This window comes from Asparagus officinalis, chromosome 8, assembly GCF_001876935.1.
Source record: "Asparagus officinalis chromosome 8, Aspof.V1, whole genome shotgun sequence".
Taxonomy (NCBI): Eukaryota; Viridiplantae; Streptophyta; class Magnoliopsida; order Asparagales; family Asparagaceae; genus Asparagus; species Asparagus officinalis.
The window spans coordinates 23,204,089-23,230,612 of NC_033801.1; the positions used below are offsets into that span (position 1 = coordinate 23,204,089).

General features: G+C 39.4%; 1 protein-coding gene and 1 long non-coding RNA gene across 5 annotated transcripts; one reads left to right on the forward strand and one right to left on the reverse strand.

Moving 5' to 3' along the window:
- LOC109820618 (CASP-like protein 2B1) lies at window positions 7-3,289 on the forward strand. The gene is made up of 3 exons (XM_020386792.1): window positions 7-350; window positions 448-580; window positions 2,869-3,289. Exons 1-3 carry the CDS (start codon window positions 130-132, stop codon window positions 3,118-3,120), a joined length of 606 nt encoding a protein of 201 aa, XP_020242381.1. The 5' UTR covers window positions 7-129; the 3' UTR covers window positions 3,121-3,289.
- LOC109820264 lies at window positions 4,960-26,106 on the reverse strand. Of its 4 annotated transcripts, none has more exons than XR_002241788.1 (6): window positions 25,943-26,106; window positions 25,725-25,859; window positions 8,952-9,066; window positions 8,589-8,860; window positions 8,410-8,481; window positions 4,960-5,277 (listed from the first exon to the last, which is right to left on the reverse strand). It is a non-coding gene; the product is annotated as an uncharacterized LOC109820264 (long non-coding RNA). The 4 variants fall into 4 exon arrangements; XR_002241789.1 differs by adding an exon at window positions 9,577-9,687 and having other exon boundaries at window positions 25,725-26,106; XR_002241787.1 differs by having other exon boundaries at window positions 25,725-26,106.

A 26,524-nucleotide genomic window follows, 5' to 3' on the forward strand; every position in this document is an offset into this window, starting at 1 on the left:
CCTAGCCATCCTCTCTTTTGACTATAAATAATCACCCAGCTCTCACTTGGTTCTTACTTCTCATTCTCTACTTGCATCGTAATAAGAGAGTTTTATTTTAATTTTTATTTTCCCCTTTTTTGGGGGGAGATGATGAGGGAAGGGATTAGTCCAGGGAATGTGCCTGTTTATTATGGTGGTGGCAAGATTAAGTCGATAGAAAAAAAGTTGAAGGTGATTGAGTTGGCACTAAGATTTGTGATAGTTGGGCTTGGAGTTCTTGCTGCTGCTCTCGTGGGCTTGGACTCCCAAGTGAGGGTCATCTTCACCGTTGAGAAGAAGGCCAAGTTCACTGACATGAAAGCTTTGGTGTACGTCTTCTGATCTTTGTGACTTACCCAAGTTCTTTATTTTCCTATTTTCTGGTTATTTTGTTTTTATTTCGATTTCGATTTTATTTTTATTTAGGTTTTTGGTGATAGCAAATGGGATAGCAGCAGGGTATAGTTTGATACAGGGATTGCGCTGTGTGGTGAGCATGGTGAGGGGCAGTGTTCTTTTTAGCAAGGGCTTGGCTTGGGCTATTTTCTCCTTTGATCAGGTGAGAAGATGGTAAATTTTTTCCCCTTGATTTTGTTTTGTTTTCTCATTATTATTAGTTTTTTTTTTGGTGTGAATCTTTAAAAATGTGTTATTTTGGATGGAGACAAAAGGGGTTTAGAATTTTTCTAATGGCTGTTCTGGAGAATGCTAGGACAGGACATATTGATGCAGGTTCTGGAGAGTATTAGGAGACAAGGTTTTCAGTCACTGATGATTTTGGACAAAATTATCTTTTTTTTTCTTTTGCATAAGCCTAAATTGTATAGACTATAAGATTTACCAGCCTATTAAGTTTGTCAGGTAACAAACCTCTAGATAATTTCTTCTCTTGGTGCACAACTACGTATGGGTATGGATCGAGATAATTTCTCAAACTTTGTTCAACCAGAAATTTAATATTATTATAACTATCAACCCTCACCACAACCTTGAATTTTTAGGAATTTTGATCCTCTCCTAATGAATCCTCTCCTAATATCTCCTAATAAGAAGATCTTAGCCTTTGATTTATCAATCAAAGGCCAAGATCTTATCCTTATCTCCCTCCTACTTTTGTGCATGAGGAAATCTTGATCTTTATTGATAAATCAAAGGCCAAGATCTCATTAGGAGATATTAGGAACCTCTCATTTAGGAGAGAATCCGGATCCAATTTTTAGTATAGTGGGATCAGAGCAATCCGGAGTCAAATCGTACTTGCCATGAATTTCTAAGCGGATTTTTAAAACTTAGTACTGTTGTTTGAGTCCAAGTTTGTACTTGCCATGAATTTCTAAGCGGATTTTTAAAACTTAGTACTGTTGGCCCACCCCCTGTTTTCGCTCTTGGGAGCTGCCCGCGAGTTGGGCGGCCGCGAGTTAAAAAGCAGAACTCTAAACGAAAATGCTTTTTAACTATAAACTTAAGACTTTTAGGATTTTTGGTACAATGGCTGGGTCCTTTGACAATATATATTCCTCACTGGTGGTAAAAATTTTATGGGAACATTCTTATTACGATAGAAAGTGAGAATGAAAATGAAGGGGTGACGTGCGGCTTCCATCACTTTGTTCCCAGTCGACGGTTACATGGCATGCTGAGTTGGGCGCTCTCGGCCCATCTGAGCCCACAATTTCTTTTAAATGTGATTGTATAAGTGCGTATATTATCATTCCCATGGTAGGGTCTCATTCTTTATTTTAGCTAGTGTGAACTTAAATGGACCCATAAAAGAAGCCTCCAATATGATGTTTTGTCGACATCACATGATGCCGTCCATTGCATTGCATCTAATTGATCCGTGTCTATGCATCAAGGACTCCCTACTCTTGAATCAATAGAAGTATAGATTTTGGTGACCTAGTTATTCAATAGTAGCTGGATCGGAGGTTATTCTATCAAAGTGATGTAAGGTGTTAATTAATAATATCTTTAGTTGGATGGAATTTTTGATACAAATAATTTTGCATTTTCATTTGAATCTTTGTATAAGCTGTAAATGGACAAGATTGGTTCAGTTCTGGGACTGATTAGGTAGGGTCTCATTTAAGTCGCACATATCTTTTGGTTATGAGCTCTCCTGAGCAGATTTATAATCACTATACACGTGATATTAATTTGTGGCTGAGCTTTGATGTTGTTACATGCCGTTGTATTCTGATTAGCTCTTGATATGGTTGCTTTAGCTTCATACACAGTTGTTTTGGAGACGGATTAAGCAACATACCTTACAACAAGGGAAGGGGGGGGGGGGGGGGACTGCTTTCAACTTGTATCTTTGACATTAGCTTTTGTACTGGTGTGCCTCCTAAAGTGGGAATCAAAACAACCCATACTTCTTTATGCTCTCATAAAGACATGGGGATTTCTTGATACCCCAAAAAGTATTAATCGATCTAATTGTGCGTGTTATGCAAATGATATGTCACAAAGACCAAAACCTTCAAAACACGAAAATGGAAAGGTCTTGTTTATACCTGCATGACCGGCTGACTGCATGAAATAAACTTCACAGAAAGCAAATCGATCTATCTCAATACACTCAGATGTTCAGGGTGTGAATTGTAATTCAATCTAGTTAAGGGGTTTCGTCGCATCTAGAAGTGTACTTCACCATTAATGATAGCTCAGGCCCATCATGAAGTTTTTACTCCCAATCCTATTACACTATTTTACTTGGTTTCTACAGTATACCATACAATATGAATGCTTCATTTCGGCATCTTTAATTTCCCATTATAACCCTCTTAATTTCCTAGTCTCCTTTATTTATTGATGGCGTTTTTCTTAATAATTTCACTTTCTCAGGTGATGGCGTATGTGACCTTGGCAGCGGTGGCAGCTGCAGCACAGTCAGCAGTGCTTGGTCAATTCGGTCAACCTCAACTACAATGGATGAAGATATGCAATCTCTATGGCAAGTTCTGCACTCAAGTAGGAGAGGGTCTCGTGAGCTCGTTCATAGTGAGCCTTAGTATGGTGACTCTTTCTTGTGTCTCGGCTTTTAACCTCTTTCGACTGTACGGAAGCAACAAAGGAAAGAACAGTGGGAGCTGGTAAAGGAAAGAAGTTATGTTCAAACTGACTTGTGAGAAGAGAGTGGTTTGTACATGGTTTGGTGTAATAAGTTGAACAGTGTTTTTTTTCAATGCTAGTATGTGGAGTTCTCTGTAACTTATAGATGCCAGTATCAAGCTTGTTATTGTTAATGAATTGGTCAGTTTTTATATCCTGGTTGAACTCTGGTAAGAGTTAGATTAGTCTTCAAGCAAAGATAATAGTTTTTGGTTTGTACTTCGAGGAACAGCAGAAAGAGGGGCATATCATATTTTTGAGTGGCAAAAGTGATATCGGTTCCCTTTCTTTGGTTGTTTGGCGTGGAATCAAGAAAAATAGCAAGCAGAAGCAGTAGATTTCAATTTTCATGCGTAATAGATGTTAGATATTATGCATGTATTGTAATCATTTTTCAATGTAGGCTGCGTATATTGAGACGAATCACCACCTTCATGCAGGTGAAATTTAGAATCAAATTTGAGAGTTAGTCTGATCTTTACATTCCTCACAATTTGTTTGGTGCATCTTTTCTTCAGATTTAAATCAGTTGAATCGCATTGTATTTGTGTATCAACTTCTTTATCTTCTCTATCAAAGCCTCAGTCTAGTGATAAGGTGATAAATATGACGACGACCACCGTAAAGTGTGTTAGGTGATAAAGATGATGATGACTATGAAAAAGTGGGATACTGAGAAGACAATAATATCAATTTTCTTATATTGCAAGTTTGAATGCTTGCATTCTTAACCTACAATGGACTAAAAAATCCCTTGCTTGGGAAGTCATTGAGAATTAAAAAAATAAAAATAAAAAATGAGTACCTTATGCAAAAAAAATTAGAAGAAATTTTCACTGTAGACCCAATCCTAGATTTAATCCCTAAAACCAACCCACTTTAAATTTATTTATGAGAATCGACCCAATTTGAGTTAATTGCGGTACTAAATAGTCGGGGTTGCCCACCCCGACTAATTAGTAGCTTAATTACAAGCGAGGTCAGGGAGCAGGGAAGGTTTGCGGCTGCTAATTAAGCTACTAATTAGTCGGGGTTGGCAACTCTGACTAATTAGTACCGCAATTAACTCAAAGTGGGTCGATTCTCATAAATAACTTTAAAGTGGGTCAGTTTTAGGGATTAAATATGAAAAATGGTCTACAGTGAAAATTTCTTCAAAGAAATTATATTGAGTTGAATGATAAAAGCCTTTAGCGCAATCTATTTTGTGTTTAATGAAAAAAAAAAACTTCTTGAAGTTTTCTGGATGAGAAGAACTGCAGATTTATCATCAAAGTTAAGAACTTGTATTTGAAAAATATTGGTCACTAATTGGATCCTTTCAAAGCAGAGTAGTCGTATGTACTTCAGATGTCACAGAGTAGTTATATTTCACATGGCAATCCTCATCAATATTGATATTGATGAATGAATTTTATTTTTGCAGACTTGGACAAAGTAAACGTCAAGGTCAATAATAGAGATCCATCCTTTTTTTTATTATGTTGCTTTATCTGACTTTTTATTGAAAATCTACTTCTATAAGTAAAATTTACTGAATGAGTAAAAGATTGACAAAGATTTGATTATTGATCTGATAAAGTCTCAGATCCTAAAACTTATGGTCTGTCTAAAAAGAGAGACGAAGGAAAGGAGCGACGAAGCTAACAATCAAACCTCCATGTGTCAAATTCGAAGCACAAGAATCTGCCCTACAATTATTGTAAGATGAAATAGCACATGAATATTGGATTACCCAAGTTGTCGAACAAACCTAAACGAAATAATAATTAGCAGAAGAAAGATAAGAACAATGAAGCAACTAATGTTAAAGATGACGCGACGAGAAGTAGTTGGATGATTGCTATTAATGATAAAGGCTGAATAAGTTCTGTACTTATTGTAGATATTTTTAGCTTGATCAATGCATGTTGAAGCTGTCCTTTCTTCACAATTGCACATATATGCAGGCATATACAAAGATACACATATACATAATAAAATCAGAAGCTAATCAAGTTGTCAGCCCTTAATTCACTGTTAATGAACTTAAACACCAAAGGAAAACAGAATGCAGCAGGGATAATCTTACAGAATCACCTTATTTAGGAAGCAATTATGTTTTTCTGGCCTTTGGTTTTGCAGTACTACTGGACTTGGCACCTAAACAAAGACAGGGAAAAGTGTTAAGATACACAATTACATCTCACTAATGAAAGGCAAGAAAAAGTACAAAGTGTTAATATATACACTTTACACAGTTGGAGAGAACATAATTCTGAATGCCGCACTCTTTTTCGTGTGTGTGTGTGCGCATAAAGGGAAAATGTGTTAATATATACACTTTATATAGTTATAAGGAAAAATGTGTTAATCTGTACACTTTATATAGTTGGACGAGAACATCATTCTGAATGCCATATATATTATATATATATATATATATATATATATTATATATATATATTATATGAGAGAGAGAGAGAGAGAGAGAGAGAGAGAGATGGGTATGCTTGTTGTACCAAGCACAAAAAATTATGTGCTTGGTAGTGAGGTGGCATAATCCCCTCCACTCATTCAAATTGTTACATATCCCCATGCACTCCTCAACCAATGTGAATGTGGTCCCCCATTTGAATGGTCTGGAGGGGATTGTGCCACCTCACTACCAAGCCACAAAATTTGTCATATATATATATATATATATATATATATATATATATAATATATATATATATATTACTATATGAGAAAAATGAATCTAAGGTGACACCCTAGGCTCCCACCTAAGGACACAGCCTAAAATCACATCATTTCCTAATTTTTTTTACGATCCGCTCCGTTGAACTTGATCTACACGTTCTTAAACCCAAACACACAATTTTGGGTGAACCGTCGTGTTTGACCTTTATCCACTCGCCTGCGAATTTTAACGGCTCGAATGAATAGAACTTTTTGCACGGCTCAACGAATGTCAAAACATAATGGGTTCACCCCAAAAATTAGTGTGTTTGGGTTTAAGAACGTGTAGATCAAGTTCAACGAGCGGGATCACAAAAAAAATTTAGGAAATGATGTGATTCTAGGCCGCCGTCCTTAGGTGAGAGCCTAGGGTGTCACCTTAGATTCACTTTTCCTATATATATATATATATATATATATATATATATATATATATATATATATATATATATATATGAGAAAAATGGGTATGCTTGGTAGTGAGGTGACATATTTTCCTCTACTCATTGAAATCGGTGCTCACATTTACATGGGTTAGAGAGTGGTTGGGAATTAGAATGAGTGGATGAGAATATGACACTCACTACCAAGCATAAAATTTATGCTTAGTAACAAGCATACCATTTTCTCTCTCTCTCTCTCTACTCTCTCTCTCTCTTATAATATTATATATATATATATATATATATATATATAAGGAAAAATGTGTATGAGCTGACAGTTCATTTTGCTAAATGAGTTGTCAGCTCAATGACACGTTAGCCGTAAGCCCCCTTGCTAGTCACATCGGTTGTGAGGCTCATGTGTCATAGAGCTGGCAAGCTCATACACATTATGTAAAAGATATCATATTCACTATCATAAGTGTATCTTGTGTGTACAAAAGATACGTAATGTTGTCCCACTCACAGAAGAAATTCCAAATTCTGTATAGATTTTACAGTTCAAGAAAGTGTCACCTATTTGATTCAGAATCAATTACCCCCAGTTTCTTTTCCAATAGTAGGGGTGATATAAATTTGTCCACAACTATTCACTACACCGGGGTCATACACAATATGTACTTGAGATCTTTAGGGGCTGTTTGGTTGTATGTTTTTACCATGTAAAAGGATGTAAAGTGTAAAAAAGTGGGTCCCTTTACCATGTAAAAGGATGTAAAGTGTAAAAAAGTGGGTCCCAATGTTAGCTTTCATCACTTTCAATTGTTTGTTTGTAGTTGTGAAAATAGTGTAAAGTGATTTCATATGCTGATGTGGCTTGTAAAGTGATTTCATGAAAAAAAAAACATGATTTTAGGAGAAAGCTAATATTGAAGTTAGGAAAAATTAATAAAAAATAATTCCAACCAATATGATCATTTGAGTAGGGATCACTTTTTACACTTTCCAAACAAACAATTAAAGTTTTATTTTGTAAACCAAACAAGTGTTTTATGATTCCAATGGAATAAAAAACAAACAAAGAAAAGTATAAAAGTGAAATTGATGAGGTGGACAACAACTTTCCAAGTTGTGTCATAAATACATAACTTTACCAACAACAACCAAACAGCCCCTTATGGTCTGGGGTTGCTTAAGGATCTTTTCTGCCTTAGTTTTTGCTTTCTTATTTCTGTCAGATTGACTACTGTTAAATTTCTGCATGGAAAATTTTGTACATCTTCCTCTCTCTGTACAAAAATAGTTATAGCAGAGTAAAGCAAGATTTTTAGACAAAGAGGAAGGAAGAAATTTCCTTGAAATAACATTGGCTAAATTACCATATTGGTATTAAAAATAGTACTCAATGACTAGATTGATATTAAAATCATCTCACGTGACAATAAGGCATTCAAACTTACACGATGAGACAAATAGGTCCAAAAATAAACTTTCCGGCCAACTTTTCCAGCAACCACTCATATAATTTGTTACTTGATGCTTATGTGGCATAACTATGATGACGTGGCAGCTATAGTTAGTCTCATTCAAAGCCATTAGAGGAGGATATTTTAATAAATTTGTGTAAAAGAAAAGAGAGAGTTTTCAATTTGGGGGTTTCTTCTCCTTCTTCTATTAAAATGGGGGTCCTCCATTGCTGCAGAACATGGATTCTTCGAGCTCAAGCAGTGAAGAACCCCAATTTGAAGGAAGAAGGACAAGAAGTCCCCAAAGAAAACTATCTTTTCTTTTACTCTAATTTGAAAATCCCTCCTTCTAATGGGTTGAATGAAGTTAACTACAATTATGATGTCATCATAAATATTCCACCTAAGCACATGTGGCAAATTACCTGAGTGGTCACTGGAAAAATGGCTGGAAAATTTATTTTTGGACCTATTTGTCTCATCGTGCAAGTTTAAATACGTAGTTGTTGCCGGAGATAAATTTAATACCAATTTGATAATTGGGTACTACTTTAATACCAATCTGGTAACTTAGCCAAATAACATTACAACAATAAAGCAAAATAAATTCAGAACGATGAAATAATAATTACCATTTCTTTGAATAATGGCTCAGGTTTCCCTATTTTATGGCCAGAAGGTAAAAACTCCCAAGGTCTTCTTACCTTTATCAATATCTCCTTTCTCATCACATAGTGTGAGGTGTGTTTCAGGAGGTAATTAAGCCGCTTCAGCACCTAATAAATACAAAACATAAGAAAAAGTTAAACATCTTACAGTTGGTTGAATATGAAACTATATATGTTTAAACAGCAATAAAAGAAGGTGGTGGTAAAATACTAACTTGACCAGCAAAGGAATGCATGAAAGGTTCTGACAAAGTCGCTAGAAGATACACAAGTTCAGCTGAAGTCTTTATAACAATGGAGCATGAAGATCAATTGTCTTTATAATTCCAAAATTGGTTTTCCTATATTACACATCAAAAGGATCGAGGTCATAATACAACTTTGTTTAACAGAAAGAGGAGGAGGTATCAAAGGACTTGCTCGCGAATATGCGTTCCCTGCACTCGATATGCTCACAGCAGTCTTTAAACCCTTCTTTTAGTTTAACCTGTCATGTAGATGAATATATCGATTTACAATGTGATGATGAAAATTAGTTATGCTTCAAATATCAAATTGAACCCTGAACGTTGAATTACCTTCTCCACGGCCTACATTGATCCACCAGATTTCCAACCGTCTCAGCTAAAGTCTTTGTTAACTGATGTGATTCTGCATTCTAAGCATCAGGAATGATGAACTCATAGTCCAATCCTGCAACAGAATAGGATAAGAAGTAACCACTAGATATTACTGACGCTGCACAAAATATCAGCTACCACAATTTTACTAAGCATGTAACATAAACATGAAATTATATGTGTTAGATAGAGAAAAGAAATATGCACAGTGTTGAAAGCTCCAATAGTGTTATAAGCACGTGGTTGTGTACATAAGAAACAAGTATTCTTGAAAGAAAAGGTATACATAAAAACTGTCAGGATAACAAATTTCTCCAGTGCAATGACAGCATGGATGCCCAGAGATCTCATTTCACTAACTTATCAGTGGAAGTTCTAAAAGAAGAAGAAACATATACAGATTCAGATATGATACGGCATTGCGAACATTTTTCAATTCGCTGCACAGATAAGACGACCTATTTAATGCTCCATTGAATCAAATATAGATGAAAGTCAAATGAATCTAGTGGTCAATATTCTGAATCATATGATATATTATATGAATGTGAATCAAGCAATAAAACAGATACTATATACACACCTTCTGGTTTTCAGTGAAGCTCAAAACATGAGGGATAGAGTTTGCCAAGTTGTTTCATAAACAATTCACCATTTAACTTTGCTTGCAAATCTGCCCATGTGAACAATGTGTCTGATACCAAGACCACAGCAAGCAACAAAAGTTTGAGGAAGAACAAAAGAAATTATAAAGAAATTAAGGAGAACTTTAGTGATTGGGCACTGTTCTTCAAACTCACTTCAGGTCTGTTACTTAGCAAGAAATGAATATTGCGTTACTTGAGAGGGACTACGGATATGCCATTGTGTTTTAGGAGGAAAGAATTGGTGCCGCGGGGATACGTGGATGCAGATTTCTTCGGTGATCATGATACGAGACGAAGTACCACGGGGTAAGTTTATACATTGGCGTCGGCAACAGTGAGCTGGGTCTCACGTCTGTAGAAGATAGTAACATTGTCCACGACTAATGCAGAGTATGTCGCAGTGACTGAAGCCAGCAAGGAGATGATTTGGTTGATCGGGTGCCTGGAAGAGTTGAGTTTGAAGCAGGAGGGCGGCGTTCTTTAGTATGATAGTCGGAGTGCTATACACATTGCCAAGAACGAAGCACATCGATGTACGTTACCACTTCATACGCTAGCTGAATGAGTACAACTTCAGTTGGAGAAGATTTTTGGGAGCCAAAATCCTGCGGATATTTTGACGAAAGCAGTGATCATCGACAAACTGGAGTTGTGCGCAACTTCAGTTAGCCTTCATGCGTAGGAGATGAAGGCGAAGCCACACTAGGAGGATAGACGGGATCGCCAAGGTGATGATGATTGAAGAATGAATTTTTTCGGGTAGGAGAAGATGCTTGCGAAGAAGGCGGGAGTTCGGGAGAGCTCATTGATGGTGGTTTCGTCTCCAAGTGGGAGATTGTTAGTTTTGAAAGTATGAAGATCGAAACCTGAAATGAAATCAACAATAAAGCTAAAAAATCTAGCTCCAGTCGATCGACAGGCTTGGATCGGTCGACCGAAAAACCTGTAGGAAATGAGCCCAGGAAGTTCGCTTTGGTCGGTCGATCGACACAAGCTCAGCGGTCGACCGACGCGAACCTAAGAAACTTACAGGAGTTTCGAGTCGATCGACCGATGGAACTGAGCCAGTCAACCGATAACATGCACGAGTAGACTGTAAGAAATAGACGCTCTGGTCGGTCGATCGATGCCAATGCACCGGTCGACCGACGTCGAGATTTCTAATTTCCTAATTGATTTGAAAAACTATTTTGGGCTAGGATACTATATATACCTTGATATGTTTTTAGGGTTTCTAGTGTTAGTGTTGGGTGTAGCCTAAACCTTCACAGGCGAGGAGCTTCAGGCGAGCTCCTCAGGCAAGCTTGAAGAGGAGGTCAGGCAAGCTCGAGAAGCTTCAGGCGAGGTCGAACTGCAGGCGACGAGCTTCAGGCAAGGTCGACGAAGCAGTTCAGACGAGCTCGAGGTCGAACGCTGCAGGCGAGCTCGAGGTCGGGCGAGATCCAGGCGAGCTCGAACGCTTGTGCTTCATGCGAGGTCAAGTGCGGGCGTGCTTCAGGCGAGCTCGAGCGCTAGCAGGCGAGCTCGCAGAAGAAGACAAATGACAGCCTGTTACATGCTGTCGTCTCGTAACTAGGGTTCCCTTATAACCTTATAAAAGGGAACCCTAGTCACGAGAAGAAATCAGCTTCTTCTTGTGATTTTCTCCCAGCTCTTGGCGATGACGTTTTTCTCATCTGCTCTTCTCTTTTTTCTACCGTACTCACGATTGTTGGGAGGGAAGGGAATTAAAGAAGAGGGGAATTAAAGAAGAGTTATTACTATAGCTACAGTAACAATCTTTGTATTTATTGAGAGATCTTAAGTTTAAGATCTGCTCTTGTATTGTAATTTCTTTGATTAATAAAAAAATAATTGTGTGGCTCCCGAGGACGTAGGTAAGTTTGCCGAACCTCGTAAAATTTGGTGTATTTTTCTCTATACCGCGTTTGTTGCTGTTTTAGGGGTTTAACGTAGCCCCGGCCCCCGGTTATTCCCAATAACTGGTATCAGAGAGCCTGAAACGATTTAGAGGAAGTCAGATTCAAGTGGGAGCAATGGTCGCAGATGAAAGAAATGTGAGATTAGAGAAGTTTGATGGAACATATTTCGGATTTTAGAAGATGCAGATAGAGGATTATTTGTACCAAAAGAATCTATATCAACCCCTTTCAGAGAAGAAGCCGGAGTCTATGAAGGAAGACGAATGGAACCTTCTAGACAGACAAGCCCTCGGAGTTATTAGATTGACAATAACTCGTAATGTTGCGTTCAACATAGTGAATGAAAAAACCATGACGGGTTTTATGGCAGCACTCTCAAATATGTATGAGAAACCATCAGCCGTAAATAAAGTTCATTTGATGAGACAGTTATTCAATCTGAGAATAGCGGAAGGAGCGTCAGTAGCACATCACCTCAATGAACTCAACACGGTCACAACTCAATTGAGTTCAGTTGAAATTGAGTTTGATGAGGAAGTTTGAGCGTTGATCCTTTTGTCTTCCCTACCAGAAAGCTAAAACGCTACAGTCACGATATAGAGCGTAAAAATTGACTCCCGAAGAGAGATTGTTTGTATTGATAAGAATGATTTATTACAAACTAAGGATCAACAATTACAACAAAAACGAAGAGAATGCTCTTCTTGTTTAACGTGGATTCTTCCATAGCGATAGGACGTCTCACTCGAATGCTTGCGTCGAGCTTGTTTCCCTTGGACGATCCAATCGAAACTGTGATTGAGCTTCAGTACGTAGTAGGAGCTCTTTGTGTGATTGAGTTCGATTACCTGAGGTTGATGAATGTCAAAACCGAATGCTTGGAGAAAGCTAATATGCAAGAGTTTGCAAAGAGCCAAGAGTCTCGAATCCGAGAGTTCAGATTGAGTCTACTTTAACAATCCAAGCTTATGCTTAAGAATATCCAGCCAAGCTCTCAAGATGCTAAGCCGATCAAGCCTACCAAGCCCCCCTTCATGTTGCCAAAGGTGGCTTATAAATAGGCAAAGAAAAGCATGGTCAATCCCTTGACTTGTGGGATGTGACCGCTCACAGGTGAGGAGCACCATACCTTCTCCTATAGCTGTGGGATGTGACCACTTGGGAGGGATGAAAGCCATGCTCCATCACTTAGAACGTGGGACGTGAGTTTGCCCACTCCCATAAGCAAGCAGCTGCTTGCTCCGCTCAGGCGAGGCTGACAGGCTTACAGGCGAGCTCTAGTGCTGTATGAATGCTCAGGCGAGTTTACAGGCGAGTTTGCAGGCGAGCTTGGCGAACAGGCGGGATTGACTGGCGGATCCCTTAAGCGTGTGAGCAGATCCTGTTGACAAACTTAGTTCGTGCGGGCGAACTTCCTATAAGCGAGCTTGACTTGTGCGGGTGAGTGTAGTTTTCAGGTGAGCTCGACTCGTGCGAGCGAGTCGAGAAATCAGACGAGCTTGACTCGTGCGGACGAGTCAAGCAATCAAGCGAACTTGACTCGTGCGGGCGAGTCAAGCCATGTTGACAAACTTTGGCTCGTGCAGGCGAGCAAAGGGTGTTGGCGAGTCAAGCTTACAGGCGAGCAAAGCGTGGTCTCTTAAATGCAGGTGAGCTTGACTTGTGCTGGCAAGTCAAGTTTGCTGGCAAGCTCTGCTTGGTCTATTGAATGCAGGCGAGCTCTGCTTGGCCTCTTGAATGCAGGCAAGCTAGCTAAACTAGCTTGCTTTTGTGATCTTGAGCATGCATGCGAGCTCAAAACATGGGCATGCGGGGTCAATCAGGAGAGGTTTGACCTCCTTGATTAAATGCAATTTTTATTGCTTACACATGGCTGTGAGTAGCTCATCGGAAAGCAACAAGTTGAAGTTCAATGATGTTTGTGATCGGTTCTCAGTGAGGAGGTCTGACGGAGAGTCTGGTGAAGCTACAACCTCTTCAGTATTGCATACTAACGCAGACTTAGAAACGAGGAAGGCCGATCGGATATCGTTTCGATGCCTACGAACCCTAACAATAACAGGTAGAAAACAAGCTTGAATCCACAAGCCCTAGGTTTCTCAAACTTGAAAAGAAAAACAATGGTGAACAATTGACGTGGGGGAGAGAAGAAATTTGGCTGCTGTGTATGAGGAGAAAGAAGGTTTGTCGGCTGTTTGTGACAGAGGAGAACAATTTGACCTAGGGTTTCATACCCGAAGCCTAGGGTTTCACACCCAAGGCTTCACATCAAAATTTAGTTAACAAATATTTCTTCATTCAATAATTTATTGCCTTTTAATAGTCTCATACAACATTATTTATAAAGAAAAACTACGTGCATACAATATGCAATAAAAAATAGAAACAAAACAACAATCCCTCAAATCACTTAACTAAATTTCAAAATTCAAAATAAAAAATAAAAAATTCAAAATTCAAATTTCAAATTTTAAAAATCAAAAATTTGTCGAGTTGGACTAAGCTTGTCGAGTCGTCCCGCCTTTCGTGTCGATTGGACCTGAGTCGACTAAGCTTGTTGAGTCGTCTCGTCTTTCGTGTCGACTGGCATGTGACGACTCGTCATGTCGCCTATCGTCTCGTCCTGTTGCTTCGAGTCATCTGCTCGTCTCGGCTGGGTTGTGTCGACTGGTCCTGTCGTCATCTCGACTCGTCTGTGTTGTTGTCGTCTTGTCTGGTTTAAGTCTCGTCTATCTGTTCAGTCGACTCGGCTACTTTTCTTCTCGGTTCGTCCAATACTTAATCTCCTGCATTAGTCCCTCCTTCTTTGGAAAAACTCATCTCCGAGTTCTCATCACTTGTATACAACTTGATTGAAGGATGATAGTCAGAAATATCCGCCACGTTAAATGTCACCGACATAGCCATTCATTCTGGAAGATCTACTACATATGCATTATCATTGATTTTCTTGAGAATCTTGAACAGCCCATAACGTTTCGACTTAAGCTTGCTGTATGTTCCAGCCTGTAGCCGTTTCTTCCGTAAATAAACCATCACCATGTCTCCTTCATTGAATACCTTGAGTCGCTTTTTCTTGTCCGCTCGCGCTTTGAACTTTGTATTGGTTGTCTCAAGCTTTGTACGTACTTCTTCCTATATATTAAAACCATTCTTAGCCATTGAACTTGCGGCCTCGCTAACCTTACCACTTGTCGGCAACTTCAATAAGTCTTGGAGATGTCGATGTGTCTTCCTGTAAACAATGGAAAAAGAAGACATACCTGTAGAACTATGAACAATCATGTTATAGGCGAATTTAGCTTGAGGTATAGCTTGATCTCACATCTTTGGCTTCTCTCCACATATGCATCGAATTAAATTCCCCAAAGTCCGATTGACCACTTCGGTTTGTCCATCCGTTTGAGGATGTGCTGTGCTAGAATACTTTAATAAAGTGTCGAATCGTTTCTATAAAGTAGTCCAAAAAGTCGCCAAGAATCTAGTATCCCTATCCGAAACAATCGAACTAGAAACACCATATAGTCAAACCACCTCTTGAAAGAACAATCGTGCAACATGTGGTGCATCCAAAGTCTTGCGGCACAGGATGAAGTGAGCCATCTTAGAAAAACGATCCACTATCACGAAGCCTGAATCCACGCCTCTTTGTGTTCAGAGAAGTCCCAACACAAAATCCATACTCAAATCTTCCTATACATCCTTAGGCACAGGTAAGAGAGTATACAAACCAGTATTCTACACTTGTCCCTTTGTAACTTGGCACACTTGACAACTCCTCACAAGTATTGCCACATCTTTCCTCAAGCTTGGCCAATAATATCTCTCCTCAAGACTCAAAACAGTCTTGTCTCGCCCAAAGTGTCCACCAAGCCCGCCATCATGTAAGTCTCGAACTATCTATTCTCTCAATGACGTCCTTGGAATACAAAGCCGATTCCCCTTAAATAGAAACTTGTCCATAATAACATAGTCTCATGCGGGTTGTCTGGTCAAACACTTGGCCCAAAGCTCATGAAAGTCTTCATCATCAACATAGAGCTCTTTCAAATTCTCAAAATCAACAATTTCACTTCGCAATATGCTTAACAAAGATACCTGACGACTCAAAGCATCAGGCATCTTATTATCGACTCCTGATTTATGTCGCAAAGTAAAGTTGAACTGCTCGAAGTATGAAGCCCATCGTCCATGCATTTTGTTGATATGTTTCTGATTCTTGAAGTATTGAAGAGACTGATGATCGGAATAAATCACGAAGTCGTTAGTAATGAGGTATCTCTCCCAAGTCTTCAAAGAACGAAAAACAGCATATAGCTCCTGCTCGTAAGTACTCCACTTAATGTCGTTGTGATGAGTCTGGTGTCTTTTGAGCACACAGAAGTCGTTGAACAACACACGACACATTATCGCCTTCAATTTCGACAACTTCTTCCTCATACTCTTCTTCGGATCCTGTGTGTCCATCCTCAGCGTCTTCATAATCCGTTAGAATGACCTTCTGCTGTTTCTGGTACTCGTTGGACTTATGCCTAGGTTGGAGACAACGAAAACACTTCCCGCCTGTCGACTTGACATACGGATTTGCTTGAGTCATCGGGGGCGGTGATTGAGTTGTTGACCACTCGGCCAACCGTAGGGGAACAGGTCGATCAGTCATCCTCTGCCCTGCTGACTCACCTCTCGCCTTCTCGATCGGGCCTCCCTGTTCGGCTCATCTGAAAGGTAACATCTTGGAAGCTAATCTTTCCGCCTTCAGAGCCATATTGTAGGTTTTGTCCACAGAATACACATTATAGATGACCACTTTCTCTTGAATTGAGTACTTCAAATCGCCGATATACTTAGCCGCGAGTTGTTCATTGCTCATCGACAAATCGTAACGAGAAGTAAGACGGAAGAACTCTTCGGTATAGGCGCTTATTGTTCGGATTCCTTAACGGCATTGCTCGAACTGATCATAAAGGATTTGTTGATAGTCGGGTGGTAAAAAACTCACCTGTAGCAACTGCTTCATGCGTCGCCAAACCTGAAATGGTTGTTTGCCTTGCCGTTGCCTAGTGTTTTGAGTTTGATCGCACCATGTCGCGGCTCCTCCTTTGAGACGATAGGCTACAAACTTCACCTAGTTTGCTTCGGGAATATTAGCCATCTGAAAGAACTTTTCCACCTGGTAGAGCCAATTCAGGAAAGCCTCTATGTCCAAATTTCCTCCAAAGGAAGGAAGTTCTACTTTCATCCGATATTCTTGCTCCTGATGACGTCGATCTTGTCAGTGGTAGTTATGACGATGGTTGTAACCCCAGCCTCGACCTCTGCCATAAGGCCAATCTTCTTCTTCTTCACTCGAAATATTATCGTTCCATGACCCTTTAAATTGATGATCATAGTCCGCTCCTTCGTCATTGGAATCATCATGTAGAGGGGGTTGGTTGGATATCGTCTATGATGTGGAGGGGATTGATTTGGGGATGTTGATACGGAGGTGTTAGATATGGAGGCTGATGCGGAGGGGGCTGATATGGAGGGATTTGGATTGGACGTGGTTGATATGGATGGGGATGAACTAGAAGGGGTTGGGGGTTGTACGGGGGTGAATGTCAGGGTAGCCTAACTCTGGGTTCGTTTAGGTGAAGATCATCGGCGAAGTTATTCTCATTGTTGAGGTGAAGAGTAAGTCCTTTAATGACTTGTTGAAGGTTCTGAAGAGACGCCTCCAACGTGCCAAATCTTCCATCCATAGAATTCATCATTGCGGAAAGATCCTGTAGAGAAAGCTCGTTCTCACCGTTACATGCCATTGTCGAGGATGTTGTGAAGGAAATTCGTGCTAATTACATGCAAATTACGCAACGGTAGACTATATGTATAATTATACTAAGCATGTAGAGAGCATAAAATACAAAATAGGACCATCCTAATTAAATCTAACATGATCTCTATATTAAAGAGAGCACACAAGAGTTAGAAAGTCATACTTTTGAAGCGTGATTCGACGGAAGATCGAATAACCCCTAGCTCTTGCTCCTTGTAGTAGTAAATCTCCTCGTAGTGGATCTCCAAGTCTTCAAGTGAGCTTGACAAAATCGGAGTCTTCTTGAGACACAAGGCAAGATATCCATCCCGGGATACTTTAAAATCCTACTACTTCCTCTTGCTTAAAGATTGCTAGAGTTTAGTAAGAGGAGAGCTATCTTTTATTCTCTTATGAAAAAAACCACTTAGCCAATTTTTCATTAATCTTTCTATAAGAAAGAGAGCTCATATATATAGAGTGAAATATGTCATGACTCATCTCATGAGTTATGCCATGAGTTATATAAATGTAATGATTCCTTTCATGAGTCATGCAATGACTCATCTCATGAGTCATGCAAAGAGTCATGAAGAATCAAAACTATGTGCTAAAACCATGTTCCCAAACCATACCACCTTAATGACTTATCTCATGACTCATTATCAAGGTATAATAAAGTGTGTATTTCATAAATAAAAATACCACATCAATATCGTATTTCATAAATAAGAAAAATATGTATGCTTGGTACCAAGCATAAATTTTGTGCTTGGTAGCAAGGTTTTAAATATCGGTTATCGGGGATTTATCGGACGGCCAAAATCCTTATCGGATAGCGGAAATCAGGGATATATCGGGGAGAAGTAGTATTTATCGGAGTGATATACGGAATGGTGTATATATATAATATAATAACTGAAAAATGTAATCTAACCATGCATAATGACATATAAACATACCAAAATGTAAATCATCATGTTTAAAATCACTAACCAATTGTAGAAAGCAAAACTTACATCTTGACCGCACGATGAAACCATTCGATTGCATAGTCTTACTTATCGGCTGATAATCCCGATAAAAAAACCTTACTTATCGGCCGATAAGTACGGATAACGCTGATAACTCCCCGATAACTTGCCAAAAACGATAACCGATTAAAAATCCAAGTTATCCTATCGGAGAGCTCCCAAATCCGATAACTCAGCCGATAATATCGGTTATCGGCCGATATTTAAAACAGTGCTTGGTAGTGAGGTGTCTCATTCTCATCCACTCATTCAATTGGGGGGACCACATTCAACCCATGTGAATGTGGTCCCCCCATTTGAATGAGTGGAGGATAATATGATACCTCACTACTAAGCACAAATTTTATGTTTGGTACAAAACATACCCATATTCCTCTTTATAAATACGGCATTTCGTAATTTTCTAATCATTGATTATTAAGTCATCGTATCACAAAAAAATCAATGAGTTGACCAAAAGTCAATTATTGATCAAAAAATCAACTAGTTGACTAAAAGTTAATTTTATAGGAAAAATACTAGAATTCATTTTCTAAGCACATAGCATTCTGATTTTACCGATATGTATAACCGTTTATGTGTATCCGATAAAATCATATATGTGTATCAATCATACGCATCACTCTATAAATTGTGTTTCATAGGATTCAAGTGCGCGCTTGGTGTGACTCTAGGGCCCAACTTAAGAACTCGGTAGTGGATGATATCCACAAGTACAACAGAGGTACTAGCTACACATGAAGACTATCCGGGTATAAGTTGTGATAAATATCTGTAAAATGCTAACATAATTTTATCAGGACCACTTAGTGATAATATTGTACAGTCTGGTCTCTTTGTCAAACCATGTTAAACTATCGAGCCTAGGGTATGAAAAACTGTCAAACCCTAATAGCTCGATTAATGTTTGTTGATATTAAACTCATAACCTATAAGATCAAACTGACACTCAGTTTATCTTATTTATTTCGGCTAAGGATTTCCTGGCTATAGTTATATCAAACAATCTTATGACATCAACCGTTATACTGGGAGAAACGAATCCCATCTTGACATCTTAATATCTACTTATGCCTCGGGATGTACCCAATAAGAACCGTTATGCATAACTCGATGAGAACTATGGCTAGGTAAAAGTCTAAGTACACCTATACTGACATGTAAGATATTGCACTCATGCCTCAGGTCATGAGACTACTATATACTATATCACTTGAGAACTTCTATTTGACAGTTAAGTATAATTACCAACTAGATGTTCTTAGTGAGTCGTTCGGTCAACTCATTCACTAATGAGTCACCTGTATACTATATCTTGATGTCTCACATCAATGATCCAAGAGATGGATTATCATTCTACCAAAAGAGAAATAGAGTATACACTAGTCTTCCTAAAGTGATGATGTCCTTTTTTAACACTTCATTGACTAGGAACATTTTAGAATATACGTTAGCGACAAATCAAATCTCTTCATTACGATCATATCCGAAATGTCTGATAGTCTAGTATCATTCTAAGGACTATATCTGAATAACTTATCAGATAAATCTGACCAAAATAGCATACTATCATTTTGAACAAGGATGTTATATTCATATAGGTCCTGTTACAATATATAATTATTACCTGCAGGGCATCTATATCTAACATGTTGACGCCGAAGCTCTAATACCACTTGACGCAGACTTAGAAACGAGGAAGGCTGATCGGATATCGTTTCGATACCGACGAGCCCTGACAATAACAGGTAGAAAACAAGCTTGAATCCACGAGCCCTAGGTTTCTCAAACTTGAGAAAAAAAACAATGGAGAACAATTCTCTTGATTGAATAATTGAAAGTTAATTTTTAATTTATAAAAAGAACTAATATTTATAGCCAACTAAATCTATCCTAACTCTCATAAAAAAACTCTAAGTCTAAAAGGAAAATATCAAATCCCAAAAGAAAACAATCAGAAAAAGAACTCTTTCCTAATCTGAAATCCGAGTCGACACGATGCGTCCCGACTAGCAGAGCCTTTCATGTCGACTGGACCTGAGTCGACTAAGCTTGTCGAGTCGTCCCGCCTTTCGTGTCGACTGACATGTGTCGACTCGTCATGTCACCTGTCGTCTTATCCTGTTGCTTCGAGTCATCTGCTCGTCTCGACTGGGTTATGTCGACTCGTCCTGTCGTCATCTCGACTCGTCTGTGTTGTTGTCGTCTTGTCTGGTTTAAGTCGAGTCTCGTCTCGTCTATCTGTTCAGTAGACTCTGCTGCTTTTCTTCTCGGTTCGTCCAATATTTGATCTCCTACATCACATAAAGAGTCAAGAGGTAGAAATTCAACCAGAAAGAACGAACGAGGCAAATCAAACTACAGAAGTAGATCAAAGGACAGGAGGTCCAAGTTAAGAAATCCAAGCAACAACTCGAAGACTATCGAGTATTAAAATTGTAGAAAGATCGGGCACTATAAGAATCAGTGCAAGAGTGCATAGAAGGAGAAAGAGGCGAAGGCAAAGGTGAATGTCACTTTCACCTCAGAAGGAGACGACGCATTGATATGCTCTTTGGAGAGCAATGAAGAGTTTTGGGTGTTAGACTCTGAAGCGTCGTTTCATGCTACTTCTCAGAAAGAATTCTTCGAGAAGTATGTCACCGAAAATCTTAGATATGTATACCTTGGTGATGATCAACCGTATGTTATTGTGGGCAAATGTGTAATGAAAATTAAGTTGAACGGGTCAGTATGGGAGCTGAAGGATGTCAGGCATATTTCTGACCTGAGAAAGAACTTAATATCCGTAGGTCAGTTGGCTGGCGACTACGACCTTCCATGAAGATGATTGGAAGATCTCAAAGGGCGCAATGACGATTTCCCGAGGAAAAAAGACTGATACTCTATATATGACAGCAGGTGCACGCCGTTTGATCTCAGTTATAGTAAAAAAGGAGACTTCAAATTTATGGCACTAGAGACTCGATCATATGAGTGAGAAGAGGATGAAGATCATGCACACAAAGGAAAAACTCCTAGGTCTAGAATCAGTTGAATTAGACATGTGTGAAGACTGCATACTTAAAAAGCAGAAGAGAGTTAGTTTTCAGACAAGTGGCAGAACCCCAAAGAAAGAGAAGCCGGAGCTCGTTCATTCAGATGTGTGGGGACCAACTACCACCTCATCCATTGGTGGGAAATACTATTTTGTGACTTTTATTGATGATCACTCTCAGAAAGTATGGGTCTACTTTCTGAAGCATAAATCAGAAGTGTTTGAAGCTTTTAAGATATGAAAAGCTATGATCGAGAATGAGACAAGTCTGAGAATAAAGAAGCTCAGAACTGACAATGATGGTGAATATGAAGACACCAGATTCCAAAAGTTTTGCTATGAACACGGGATCAGAATGGAGAGAACCGTGCTCGGCACGCCTCAGCACAATGGTGTAGCTAAGCGGATGAACAGAACGTTGATAAAAAAAGCCAGAAGCATCCGTATACAATCAGGTCTACTGAAGCAGTTCTGGGCAAAAACAGTCAATACAGCAGCTTACTTGATCAACCGAGGTCCACCGGTTTCATTGGAGCACAGAATACCAGAGGAGATATGGTACGAAAAAGAGGTAAAACTCTCACATCTTAAAATTTTCGGTTATGTAGCTTATGTGCATATTAGTGATCAAGACAGGAATAAGCGTGATCCCAAGTCCAAGAAATACATTTTCATCGGTTATTGTGAAAACGAGTTCGACTACCGCATTTGGGACAACGAAAATAAGAAAGTGGTTCGCAGCAGAGATGTGCTATTCAACGAGAATGTGATGTATAAGGACATGCACAAGACAGATGCATTTGAGTCAGAGGAGAACAAGTCAATATTTGTAGATACAGATGATGCCCCAGGTGACCTCTCGAAAGAACCAAATACAGCATGTCCTCAGCCAGAAGAGCCTGTTGGACAGAACAGTGCGCAGGAGCCCGACGCACCAGCTTCGATATTGAGAAGATATTCTCAGTCTCTTGTGCCTAACAGAAGATATATGAACTATCTGTTGCTGACAGATGGAGGGGAGCTTAAAAGCTATGATGAAGTTTGTCAGAGTGAAGATGCGAGCAAGTGGGAGCTTGCCATAAAAAAAAGATAAAGTCTCTCATCTCAAACCAGATGTGAGAACTAGCTGAGTTGCCCATGGAGAGGAAGGTACTCCGCAACAAATGGGCGTACCAGGTGAAAAAAGAGCAGGATGGCTATAAAGTCCGGTTAGTCCGATTGGTTGTCAAAGAATTCCAACAGAAGAAAAGAATTGACTACACCGACATTTTTGCTCCCGTTGTAAAGCTACTATCAGGACAGTGATGAGCATTGTAGCTACTGAAGATCTTCATCTTGAGCAGTTAGACGTGAAGACGATGTTTCTTCACGGAGATCTAAAAGAGGAGATATACATACACCAGCCAGAAGGTTTTTTAGAAGAAAAGAAGAAGAACCTGGTGTGCAGACTTAAGAACAGCCTGTATGGCTTGAAACATGCTCTAAGACAGTGGTACAGAAAGTTTGACAGCTTCATAGACAATGAAGGTTTCCAGAAGTGCAACGCCGACCACTCTTGCTACTTCAAAAGATATCAGCCCAGTTAAATCATCTTATTGTTGTATGTTGATGATATGCTGGTTGTAGGTGTAGATATGAAGGATATCAGCAGTTTGAAGCAGCAGTTGTCAAAGGAGTTTGACATGAAAGACTTGGGTCTAGCAAAGAAGATCATTGGAATACAAATCATAAGAGAGAAGAAGAAAGGGTTCTTGCAGTTGTCTCAGACAGAATACATCAACCATGTTTCGCAGAGATTCAACATGGACGATGCCAAGCCAGTCAGGACACCCTTGGCCAACCATTTTCACCTATCAAAGGACCAATCTTCTCAGTCAGATGAAGAGAAAGAGAGTATGACTAAGATTCCTTATGCCTCGGCCCACTGTTTTAAATATCGGCCAATAATCGATATTATCGGTCGAGTTATCGGATTTGGGAGCTCTCCGCTAGGATAAATTGGATTTTTAATCGGTTATCGTTTTTCTAGGTTTATCGGCGATTTATCGGCGTTATCGGCACTTATCGGTCGATAAGTAAGACTTTTTTATCGGGATTATCGGCCCATTTTGACTAACATTATATTTTTTCAAGGCTATGATGCAAGTTTCGCTTTCTACAATTGATTAATGATTCTAAACATGATGATTTACATTGTGGTATGTTTATATTTCATTAAGCATGATTGGATTATATTTTTTAATTGTTATATTATATATACACATCATTCAGTATATCACTCCGATAAATACTACTTATCCCCGATATATCCCCGATTTCCACTATCCGATAAGGATTTTGACCGTCCGATAAATCCCCGATAACCGATATTTAAAACCTTGTCTCGGCCATTGAAAGCTTGATGTACGCAATGGTCTATACAAGACCAGGCGATGGCTATGTAATGGGAGTGGTCAGTCGGTTCATGTTGAATCTAGGAAAAGCTCATTGAAAAGCGGTAAAGTGAATTCTGAGGTATCTACGAGGCACCACACAGAAGTGTTTGCACTTTGGTAAGGAAGAGGTGGAAGTGCAAGGTACGTAGATGTAGACTTTGGAGGTAAAATCGATCATCGAAGAAACACCATCGGCTATGTATTCACTGTCAGAACTACAGTTGTTAGTTGGATGTCACAGATACATAAAATTATCACTCTATCCACTACAAAAACTGAGTATGTAGCAACGACTTGAGCTAATAAAAAGATGATATGACTTCAGGGTTTGTTAACAGAGCTGGGATTCAAATAGGAGTAGAATGTTTTGCATAGTGATAGTCAAAGTGTGATTCATTTGGCTAAGAATTCAGTATTTCATTCTAAAACAAAACATATTGGGCTTCGGTACCACTTCATCAGATCCCTGTTGGAAGACGATGTGTTGAAGCTGGAGAAGATTCAGGAAAGTAAAAATCCAGTAGATATGTTAACAAAAACGGTGACCATTCAAAAACTGAAGTTGTGAGCAATTTCAGTTGGCCTTCATGCATAAGTGATGAGGGCGGAGCTACACAAAAAAATATGCTTGTTGAAATAACCTGCTGACGACGGTTTGGTCTTAAAGTGGGAGATTGTTAGTGTTGGGTGTAGCCCAAACCTCCGCATGTGAGGAGCTTCAGGTGAGCTCTCAGGCGAGCTCGAAGACTAGGTCAGGCGAGCTCGAGAAGCTTCAGGCGAGGTAGAACTACAAGCGACGAGCTTCAGGCAAGGTCGACGACGCAGTTCAGGCGAGCTCGAGGTTGAGCGCTACAGGAGAGCTCAAGGTTAGGCGAGATCCAGGTGAGCTCGAGCGCTCGTGCTTCAGGCGAGGTCGAGCGCGGGCATGATTCAGGCGAGGTTGAGGCGCAGGTGAGCTCGAGCGCTCACAGACAAGCTCGCAGAAGAAGACAAATGACAGCCTGTTACAGACTGTCGTCTTCCCTTATAAAAGGGAACCCTGTTCACGAGAAGAAATCAGCTTCGTCTCGTGATTTTCTCCCAGCTCCTGACGGCGGCGTTTTTCTCATCTGTTCTTCTCTCTTTTTCTCCCGTACTCACGATTGTTGGGGGGAAGGGAATTTAAGAAGGGAAATTAAAGAAGAGTTGTTACTGTAGTTACAGTGACAACCTTTGCATTTATTGAGAGATCTCAAGTTTGAGATTTTCTCTTGCATTGTAATTTCTTTGATTAATAAGAAATTAATTGTGTGGCTCCCGAGGACGTAGACAAGTTTTCCGAACCTCATAAATCTTGGTGTACTTTTCTCTATACTGCGTTTCTTGTTGTTTTAGGGGTTTAGCGTAGCCCCGATTATTCCCAACATATAGAACACGAAAAAAGAGAGGTTTTGACGGCACTTTGAGATCAAAGATCTTAGAGAGAGAAGCCTATTGTGAGTATTATAATCTTCTTCAATTAATCAAAGTTTTTGGTGTGGCTCCTGAGGACGTAAGCACGTTTGCCGAACCTCGTTAAATTTGGCGTTCTCAGTTTGATTATTATTTCCTGCAAGTTTTTTTTTATTTGTTGTGATTTCCTGCTTGCTTACTTTTGACACAAGATCCGAAAGGACACAAGTTGTGTGTTCAACCCCAACAGTGTATATCAGACCTCCATAATTCAAAATGCTTTTTTTTTTAACTGTACCCTGTAAACTAATTTGATTATTTATTCTTTTATTAACATCAAACTAAACCTAAATTCCACATTTATAATTCAATTTGACCATAAATACATCTTTAAAAAAACAAATTTGTGTAAAAAATTGCTACGAACTTACCACAAATCTCCTTAGGGGAGCAGTTCTCCTCCATGGGTTTGGTCTCCATCCCATACTCATCGGTCCCACAAATATAAATTGCACTGTAGCCCCTCAGCCGGCAGTGCCTCGCAAGAACACCCTAACTCAAAACACCTAAACAAAAGACAGAAGGAAAAGCCCAAATAACCAAATGCAAAGTTAGGTGAGAAGAGGGAGTAAACTGCAAAAGAACGCACATCCGATGATATTGCCTAAACGAGGGACGTCGTTGGCGTAGGGTAATGCGCTGGAGATGAGGATGTTTCTTCTCCCAGAAATTGGGAGCTTTGGCGGCTGGGGGGATCGCCCACTGGGAGAGGGCTCGTTTTGCAAATTGAAGAAAGTGGGAGGGCGTTTTCGATTGTAGATCAACGAGGGTTTTAGAAGATCCTAAAACCTTAACGGCCATCATCTTTAATAGCTAAATTTAGGATGGGCCTCAAGAGTCCACTGGCAACTCATGCGCTCCTAGTGGGCCATGGGCTTTGAGTCTTTTATTTAGCCCACTACACAGAAAATGAGCATGAGGTGCGAGGTTGCGTGGAAATATATGGATATGATAAATAGATATTATTCCTTTACATTATGAAAATCTGTAAATTAATTTTGAACCAACTACATAGTTCTTCATATGGATAATAACACAAGGTTAATGATGAGAACTTGGTATGCGATATTTGATGAGTATCTGGTACGGCAATGATTTTCTAGTAGAATAATGTGGTCCATCAGAAATGGTCAGAATCCAAGTTCAACAAATGGATACAAGAAGAAAATTA